We start from the raw sequence: 10827 nt of genomic DNA on the forward strand, positions 1-10827 counted from the left end.
TGTTATTATTATTATTATTATTATTATTATTATTATTATTATTATTATTATTATCATTATTATTCATAACATTTTATTTGCATTAATTACATAGTACATTTGTAATACATCTTTAAATTTATTTATTTTTTTATTTTATTAAGTTTATAAAATCCAGAAGTCTTAAAGAGGTCGCAAGTTTGATTAGAAATGAAATGACTAAACGGACAGACTGATACCAGTGTAAACATATGAGTCATCATACAAATTATATTATTATTTTTGTTGTCCATATATCTCTAAAATTTTCAAATCTTATATATCAACATTTAAATATATTACAAAAACAAAAATATTTTAAATAGAAAGTGAACTGACTAAACAGACAACAGACGTTTCGAATTATAAACTGTAGGAAGTGTCATCGAGATAATTCTGAATTATCCCATTAACTATCTTGATTGCTGTAATGATAATTTTAAGCATAAAATTAAGAAACAAAAATGTTTTCTCGCTTGAGTCGATAATTGGTCCTATTGGTCATGTCACTGCGTATTGATTCCGATAGCGCGCTCTGATTGGCTGAGCGCTGGAGTAGGCGGGGCCAACAGGTGTAAATCAGTACTGTAAATATCTGCTTCAAGCCATAGAGCAGTACACAATTCAATTTCATGTGCATTGACAAATTGTATCGGAATTCTGACTAAAAAAATAACAATATCATTGGATTAACTAGTGCTTATTTGATATTACGAGGGAGATTCATTTACTGACTATTACAGGAGAAAATCCTTTTAGTAAAGTGGACTTACACTGTAATAGGATAAATTAGGTTTACTGTTTTCCTTCTGTTGAAAGGAAACAAATGTGCCAAGGGCTGTGTGTATAGACGAACTTCTACGTGAATAATAGAATTACATTTGTTTGTTTTGATGAGAAAATAATATTTATATTCGGTATTGTACAAATCCATCTTTGACAAATAGTGTAAAACCGACCCGCGTCAGATGATAACAAGGATCGGTGGTGGTCAGATGACAAATAAGGACGTAATATTTCATCTCAGCAAGCCTTGAGATACTTGAAGAAGCCTTAGCATGGCTGCTGCAGCTGCTGAGTTCCGTCGGATTTACAGTAATGTCATCGTAGTGTTAATGTTATGTTTGTATTGTCGGGGACAGGAAGTGTTGCAGTATTCCATCTATGAGCAGCTGCCTTCGGGATCTTTCGTCGGGGATGTGCGGGAGGACTCTCATCTGCGGTCAACGGCGTCTGCGGAAGAGTTTTCTCAAATTGACTACAGTCTTCTATCTCAGGGTAAAGTCTACGAGCAGTATTTCCATGTGGACGGACTTAATGGATCTCTCTTTACCAACACTGTCATTGACAGAGAGACCATTACGGAGTGTGTTTATGAGACCGAATGTGTTCTACCTATCAGCATTGTCGCCAAGTCAAAAATCAGTGCCTTCTTTCGGACTTTAAAAGTAACAGTGTCAATCGTGGACATAAATGATCACTCACCAAAGTTTCCTGTGGAATTCAAATCCCTCACCGTATCGGAGGTGGCCACAGTCGGTTCGTCCATGGCCCTCGACGGTGCCACCGATGCCGACAGCGGAAACAACACACTGCAGCGATACTTCATCTTAAACGAGGACGCCCTTGATCTACCATTCACAACAACCTATGAAACCTATTTCGACGGCAGATCTGTTGTCAAACTGCAGATCAAGGGTGACCTTGATCGCGAGTCACGTGATAGCTACAGCCTCGTCATCGTGGCAGAGGACGGTGGCTCCCCGCACCTAACCGGAAGTATGACGGTAACCATCACCATCGATGACGTCAACGACAACCCACCAGTGTTCGGCGAGTCCGAGTACAAAGCCACCATCAACGAGACGCTTGACGTTGGAGAAGAGATCATCCGCCTTCTGGCCACAGACGCAGACATTGGCGTTAACAGCCTGATCGAGTACAGACTCAGCAAGAACCAGATCGGCAAAATCCACGAACAGTTCAACCTAGACATCACATCCGGTTCGCTGACACTGAAGGAAAGATTTGCAAGCGGCGGCGAGTACCGGATCATCGTGGAGGCAAGCGACCGCGGCTCCCAGCCGCTTATGTCTCAGGCGGTCATTATCATAACCGTCCTCGACTCAGACAACAACCGACCTCAGATCAAGATCAACCTTTTCACTGACTCCGACATGGGAACTGTGTCTGAGTTTGCAGACGTGGGGACGGTCGTGGCTCACGTTGGCATAACCGACGAAGACACGGGGGCGAATGGCATCATTTCCTGTGAAATGAACAGCGACAACCAAGTGTTCAATCTGCAGAGTTACGATGACAATGAGTACAAGGTCACGGTCGCAAAGCAGATTGACAGAGAGACAATGGACTATATTTATGTTATCATCAACTGTCATGACAAAGGCACCCCGCCGCAGAACACATTTGTGGAGTTCACTGTTCAAGTTCTCGACGAGAATGACCACTCACCAGTGTTCCTTCAGGAAATATATTTTGTTGACATTATGGAAAATAATATAAAAGATACAGACATAGTGCAAGTTTCAGCCAAGGATATTGACCTTAATCAAAATGGGGAAGTGACGTATTCACTTTGGGCGTCAGGGGAATACCGGTTTACCATGGATCCCCAGTCCGGAGTCATCAAGACTCAGTCAGTGTTTGACCGCGAAAAGAACGCTTCTATTATGTTTTACACCTACGCGATTGACCAAGGCAAGCCAGCACGCACGTCCACTGCCACCGTGCAGATCAACGTTCTTGACCAGAATGACAATGACCCTGTGTTTGGGAAACCAATGTATGAGTTGTATGTATCCGAGAACGCGTTCACTGGGCTTAAGGTAGGAAATGTCACCGTCAGTGACGCCGATGCCGGAAATAACGGTCGCGTCGGTCTGCACATCGACCCAGCGCTTCCGTTTCACATGTCCACTTCCGGAGACCTCACACTAAAGAATCGCCTAAACAGGGAAGCAACGGCAACGTACAGCTTTCTGGTGACGGCGTATGACCACGGCATCCCAGCCAGAAACACGTCAGCCAACGTAGTGATCCACGTCACCGACGTCAACGATAACCCTCCACGTTTCGTATTTCCCGACTCTGAAAACTATACCATAGAGGTCGACAGCGAATCTGCACCAAGATCGGTTATCGCCAAGATCAAGGCCTTCGATCTAGATCAAGGGGTGAATAGCGAATTATTCTACTCCATTGAGAACCACAACGTGACGGAGCTGTTTGCCATCGACGCCGAGACCGGGGATTTGATCCTCACACGGGTGCTGCACGCAACTGATCGCCAGATATACAACATTTTGCTGCGGGTCGAGGACAAGGGAAACCCTAGCTTGTATGCCACCACTTCCATGAACGTTTTCATCGTCAGAAAGGTTCGACCTTCTCCGGTAACCGACACAAAAGGTGAAAACTTACTGATTGCCATCACTTTGGGAAGTGTGACCTTCGTCCTTGTTTTCACTATCGTACTTGTCCTGTGTATACTCAAGAGGCGCTGGAATAACAAACGAAACGAGTCCGGCTCTGAGGATGAATTTTGCGGCTCGGCCAAACCCGGGAGAAGAGTCAAGTTTGCCGACACTGTGGACGATAAATCTCCGAGTCCCGTACGTGACCACGGGCATCCTCCGCTGAACTCCATGACGACATTCAGCTGTGACGGAAACGAAAGTCGCGACTCGGATATGACGTCATCAACGGTTGACCTAGAAACACCGATCCTTGAGAAGCAAATGGTAAGTGTAATAAGAACAGCAATTATTGCAATTAACTTTCGAATTTGCAATAAAAGTAATTCAAATAATGTATTTGCTTTCGTGGGGCATCTTTCTTTTTTTTCGAAACAAATTGGTAATATTAGTACCTTGGTCTATTTTTTCTACTTAATTATTGTTAAATGAATGGACAGGGGGTCATAACTAGGAAGCCAAATATAGTTATTGTCCATATTTATCCCAGGAAAGCATGAGTTAAGAAGTTTGAAGTAATTGTAGATATAATAATAAGTTCCCGTGACTAATCTAGCCTGGCCTTTCATGTCGAGCTATTATATCGGCAAGCCCATATCTGAAATTAAATCTTTTAAAACACTGTCAGGTAAATTGGTGAGAGTTTCATTAGAGTAGATTTAATGCCTCATCATGGAAATGGAAAAAATAAGTAATTGGTGATTTTTTTACCAAGTGAATACGGTAAAACAAAGATGAATATTACAAGAGCATTTTTCAGGATGTCTCTGCCCTACTTTTGAGAACACGTTAGTGGCAACGTAAGCGTTAAATGTGTACTGAACTTGAGCGAAGGGTTACCCTTAAATGTTGAACGAAACAATCAAATAACCCTTACACTTAATTTCATTCAAATAAAGAAACATAAAATTACTAACTCTTACGAACTTAAGATCTCAACATCTTTCAACTGCATCATACCACAAGTGTTAAATTTAACGACCCAATGCGAAATAAAATTACTTTCATATAATGCAAGAATGAGCTTTCATCCTACCCTTATTCAATTAAGCTACACTTTTTATTGCCAGATTTTAAACCTAAGTTTGAAGTTCAGTTTGTAATTGAAATGTTTCATGTAATGCATGGTTTTAAATACTTCTGAATCTTGAGATTGGGTCGCATTTAATGTGCTCTTAATTTTTCATTATTATTTTAATTGTTTGACAAAAACTTTAAATCCCCAAAAATAGTTTACTAAAGGCCTTTCATATCTATTGATGTGGCACACATGAATATAGTTTTTCGATGTTCAATATCAATTACTCACAGTTCCATAAGAACGTGTATGTTCCTTCAAGGAATAGAAGACACAGTTTAAGTATTTTCTGTAAGGCAAAAATCGAACTCCAGCATCGATCAGTTGTTTTATCTTTACATATTAAGCATCATAAAGCGACAATTTAGTGAAACGTAACCTCAGAAGGTGAGCATTTCTCATCTATAATTGATCATCATGGCCGTCTTGGTTCTGTTCCATCAGCAACATTGGTGCACATAGGAAGTAAATATTTACTTGATGTTTTTATTTATTTCATTTTCTGCATGATTCAGTTAGATGGAACTGTTGTTTTATGAATACAGCACTGCGTTTAGTTGAAGGTCGTTCATTGTAGCCTACTTGAGCTTTCACTTAAAGCCATCATGAACCCACCAAAAGAAGCTAACATTAGTTTTCATTTCTATGAATGAAGTACTAGAAAGGAAATCTTAAGTGTGAGAATTTTGTTACAAACTACTATACAAGACTGGTGCAGAATACTTAACGACCCCTAGGATTGGTAAAAGTTTTAGAACTGACCCCACTCTGCTCATAAAATGGTAAGGAAGTCACATTCTGTTAAGAGCCCTAGTAATAACTGGGTGTCCTATCCACTTTGTATTTCAAATATTAACGGAATAATAGGCAGAGCTAGGAAATCAATTAGCGATCGTGTCGCTGTGTTTAACTTTCACGCCTTTCACATTTAACTATTTAATATTACAATTAATAAATACAAAGGTACAAGACTCATATGAGCAGATGATTAAAGTGATGCATTTTTATTTGACTGTGAAAATTAATCTTTCATCACTCGTCGCAGTGAGCCCATTGTACAGGCTGGAAGAAAAATCTATGGGCAAAATTGGGTTCCATTGTGGGCATATAATACAGCTGGGGTTAAGCAAATAGAATACGATGCCCTCAGTATCTCAACCAGACTTTTATATTTCATAAAACTTGTTTATTACATTAACATTTTATTCTGATATTTTAATTAAGAGGTTTCGGTATATAACTGTCACCGACGTGCTCTGTAAATTGACTTCATATTGGACATCATAAAAAGTCGATTTCCTAAGCTTTTAGGAAAACTCTACATTTCTTATTTATATAAATATTTATGTTCAATGCTTGGCCGCATTACCTAACACATAATCTGTATGCGATTTTAAGGGTTACAAAAACAAGAAAATACAATGACCATACAGACTCTTAAAGAAGTAAGACATATAAAAATATTGCTTATTAATTGTACCGTATGACCGAACTGTTGTTATCATTTGAATACCGATAAATTTTCAAATAAAGCTAATCATTATGACTTTCTACTTCAGAATATTTCGAAAGACAGTGCTTCTCCGTCTAGAAGATGTGACGTTTTACCTGGTATCTCGGAAAGGCGGGAAATACATCATTCCACGCCTCGTTCCGGTGACAACCAGTCTCGCTTTGAAAATCAGCCTCGATCTGACTACCAGCTACAGACTCTCCAATCCCATAATTCCCTACTCAACTCCACAGTCAAGGTATACATAAAATAATCCCAAGCTTTTTAAAAAAACATAATATTTCCAATATAACAACAGCCAATTTTACTCTGACATAGATCACAGAAAAATACTCTGGTAATGTTGCTGTAAAATTTTGATTGCAAACGACACACCGCTGTAAAAATATAAACATCTTTAAGAACACTATTGGAACAAACTATTACATAAATTGCGTGTCTTGAACTTTTGCACATTCACAAACTTCTCTAACCATTATTACAGCCTGGAAGCAGTGTATTCGCGCATGACGACAACCAGTCCCAGACTTCCGGTGAGACGGCCACCAGCGACAGTGGACGCGGTGGCAGCGAGTCAGACATCCACAGTGCCAGTCTCTCACAGTCACATGACTCGGGTACGATACTTAATGAAAGTTGTTAAAAAAAAATAATATTAAAATAAAAAAGAATCAAAACCTTGTATACGACTATTTTTTGTTGTATTAACTTTTCAATTGTCGACAGTTTCTGTCGAATCATAACTAACATCTTGTCATCCTGAAACACCCCCAATCAAGCCTCTTTACATCACAGCTGTATCAATATATCTTTTGAACGTAGTCTTATATGTTTCAGACGTGAAACCCACGGCAGAAATGCGGTACCTAGACGGCCCAAAGCACAGTACCTTCATAGACCCGCCCAAACCTTGGTTGAACCTGGCAGATCTCCAATACCACAACTGCAACAAACTTCCAGTTGTCCAACAGCTCCACGATGACCGGAAACACCGCCTCCAGCTCCGTAACCTTGGCGATAGGAGAAGCAGCCGACCCGCATACACACCTTCAGAACATTTAAAGACCGCTCCAAGAACACAGAGCGATCGGAATTTCGACAGGAATCGACTTCCGGGAATCGCGAAACAGGTGCACCTGTTTCCACCTCCTCCTAGTGACATTGACCGGAGTTTTATGACGTATGAAGAGGAGGAAGATGATCTCTCAACTACCACTTCCGGTAGCTACACGATTGACCACGACGATATTAGTCTCGATTTTAGATCGCCAATTTCAAAGAACGGTTCGGGTCTTCGAGGATGTCTTGTATGATGACGTTATTAAATTATAGTGACGTCATATGGCGGGGCTGAGTCGCTGGCGCTGCAGGTTGAATTCAAAAGGATCTCCCTCAAAGAGAATGATCTAACTTATTAAGGTAAGATCGGTTTGTTATGTTGTAGTAAAAATATACAGCAATGATAATGAAAATATAAAAGTTAATGGTGCTTTTTATGAACATACACCTTACATGTACATGTATATCAATTTAACATTAAATCAGAGTATAACAAAAATGCACGTTTCTGTCCCCAGTCAACTGAAAGTGTTACAGCGATAGTTAAAATTATGAGAAAAAAAATCAAATTGATACGATATCATAATTATATCTTTTATTTAAATGTGTTCCTATTTGTCTTTCAGAAATCAGACGTTACGAGAGGGCAAGTGGCGATAACTCGTGTCTGGTAGAGGGAGGGATTCAACCTTGTCGGCTGGCCGGCGCTGGGTGGCTCATGTGCAATATAGACTGTATCTCTCGTGGTGCTCGGATTGTCATTATGATGGACAATGTTACTATTGGTGTAAAACAATAACAAGACAGCTATAGTGTGTTTATTTATTTTTGATATGTACACCAAAACCTTCCCCTAGCAGAAGGATTGAGACGTGGGTATATTCTTTGAGTACGTTAATTTTCTATATAGTATAGTTTTCGAGAGAGTGATAACATATAGTACTAGTTTACATTTTCTATTTTATTTTCAGGGTATCTCATTTCTTTAATTGTATATTATTTAAGATGTGTTCATATTGTACATTGTACTTGCATGATAATGCTAACATTTATTGTTATTTTGTATTTATTTTTCTACGCAATGTATTGTTACCGTTGTTAAAGATTGAAGGATGATAAAACAGTGAATAAAACTTATAAACATGTATAAGTGTTATTGTTATCAACAAGAAAGGTGAAGGTTAAAAAGAGTCACGATTGACAACAAACAGAACACGGTAGCCCGAACATGGTAGCCCGAACATGAGAGCCCGAACATGGTACCCCGAACATAATAGCCCGAACATGATACCCCGAACATGATACCCCGAACACGGTAGCCCGGACATGGGAGCCCGAACATGGTACCCCGAACATGGTAGCCCGAACATGATACCCCGAACATGGTAGCCCGAACATGGTAGCCCGAACATGGAAACCCGAACTTGGAAGCCCGAATATATAGGTTTCCGGCAAGACAGGGCCGTTTAGTTTCCACTAACAACTTTGTTTGGGTGTTCAAGTTTTATAGGGTCAGACATCGACAAATAAAATTTCGTGTGAAATGTGAACAAAATGCTTGTCAAAACACAAGTTAAGAAAAATTCTGTATCCAATTGTATAGAAGGTGGATAAATTATCCATATCTAATCTGTTGGCGAGTTTGCCCATTTAAATGAGTTCATTAGTCAATATTAATAATTGGATATATACATGGACATGCATTGACAAATCAATGAACATTTTGGCTAATTTTGACCAAACGAAAACGTTAGTCCTAGACAATTGGCTGCTTAACATATATTGACAAATGTCGTAAAAATGCTTTATTTTGCCGAAAAGCGCCAGCAAAGCAACAGAGAGTTATGGCTGAACACTTTAGATGAGAACCTTTAAGATGCTGTTTGGTGGTTGTTAAATACATGTACATCAACACTAACACAGTTTAATTGTCGCCAATAAAAACAGCACGTAAACCTGTCCCTTTAAAGGTTTTTAGTCTGAAAAATAATGATTTTAAGTATGTGTTTTTCTTCCTTTTAATCAAATCGTCGAGGGTGGCAGTGTTTATATATTCCCCGTTATTGTTTCTGTGTCGTTTATAAGTCTGTCAATTACACCTCTCCTATTATTGCTGTGGTCACTTTACACTTACTGCAGTTCGAACGAAGTTCAATACCTCATAAAACTTGGACTTAGGCGACAAAAGGAATATAAAGATGACCAAATATTTAAATGTACAGTTCTAAGGTGTTTGTTGTCTTCTCAAACCCAGGTTTAATGAGTGTCAACCATGTAACTCGAGAAGGCGCGAAAATGTCGTCTGCAGGAAAAAATTAACACTAAAAATGTTTCTAGAGCCCTAAAAAAACCTGTAAACGGAAACTCTGATTCACCAACATGGTCTCCTATTCATATGCGCCCCTTTTTGGACCCTAGCAAAGCCTGATGGGGGTAGAAGAAATTAAACTTGCTATTTTATGACTAGATTTTTTGACGACGCACATCTGTTTCGATGGGCGTTTTCCAGGAGCATTCGTCCGTTTGATCAGGGTGACATAGGTGCTTATTGGGAGACGTTGAAAAACCGAGTGTGGGCTCGCACTCAAATAAATAGCAATAAAACCTACATAAAAAGTGGTTTCTTTGTGAAATTCAATTTCGGAGGCCGTATCAATGGTCTAACGCCATGTAATTAAACTTTTAAAAGTTTATGTTTGTAGTAAATTCAGGTCACCTGCAAAATTTGTTGTGACCACAAACAACAAAAATGTTGATGCCTTTAAAGTCAGTTTAGTTGACAAGTATGAAAGGTTATACCTGCTATAACGTCCCTGTATTTTGAATTTCTATTTAGGTCTGCCAGGAAACTTAATACTGTGCCTACGTGCTACTCCTTTAATAAACGCATTGACTTCTTTTGTCATCAAAATATTTCGCAAATTAGTCAACTCATAATTTTCAAATCGAAACGTAGATTTTCTGCCTAATCATTGAAATTGGCCAATTGGTCTTTACGACAAATTAAACAATTTAATTTTTGTGATCAATGTTTCATAATGAAAACTGTTTCTTTGTAGTTTAGATCCAAAATCGATGTAATTACTATTTTTACGTTTTCATTTTAGTTTATTTTGTTCATATTTTGTCGGTAGACGCGTATGATTAGGCGTTAAATTTTATAAATTTAAGAGCGTACATTATGAATTCATTGGAAAAACAATATTTGGTTCAAACATCCCAATGGAACCAAGCAGCTGCAAAGCTTTTAAATTGATTTGTTGGACAGCTTTAAAACCGAATAATAAAAGAGATATTCATGCAACAAAGCACATGTGGCTTTAACCTTCACACGAAAAAATGAAACGTTTACTCGAATGAAATGTTTGGAACCAGATTCAGCCAATATATTTACTTCTAAGTAACATCGTCGTCGGTCATTATTCATTAGAGGTGTTAGGAGAAGCCTTGGATCTGTCTAAGAAGACATATACGTGTATCCCGTCCAACTAGAAAGACGGGTCTAGCCTTGTTCATGATCAAATGCAGACTTTTATGAAAACACAATTAACCAGACAGGCAGGTCAACTGTGTCCGACAAGTACATGTTTAAGATATAGCAGTTTATTTTGATTGCCTAAACTTAAAAGAAACTTATTAGCCGGTGATCATTTGTGTGGACAGGA

The 10827-nt window shown here is 38.8% G+C and overlaps 1 protein-coding gene across 1 annotated transcript; it reads left to right on the forward strand.

Moving 5' to 3' along the window:
• Window positions 1-642: 642 nt before the first annotated feature.
• LOC128226559 (protocadherin alpha-12-like) lies at window positions 643-8290 on the forward strand. The gene is made up of 5 exons (XM_052936496.1): window positions 643-3779; window positions 6150-6341; window positions 6588-6720; window positions 6941-7522; window positions 7789-8290. Exons 1-4 carry the CDS (start codon window positions 1077-1079, stop codon window positions 7414-7416), a joined length of 3504 nt encoding a protein of 1167 aa, XP_052792456.1. The 5' UTR covers window positions 643-1076; the 3' UTR covers window positions 7417-7522; window positions 7789-8290.
• Window positions 8291-10827: the final 2537 nt, after the last annotated feature.

Source organism: Mya arenaria, chromosome 3, assembly GCF_026914265.1.
Source record: "Mya arenaria isolate MELC-2E11 chromosome 3, ASM2691426v1".
Lineage (NCBI taxonomy): Eukaryota > Metazoa > Mollusca > Bivalvia > Myida > Myidae > Mya > Mya arenaria.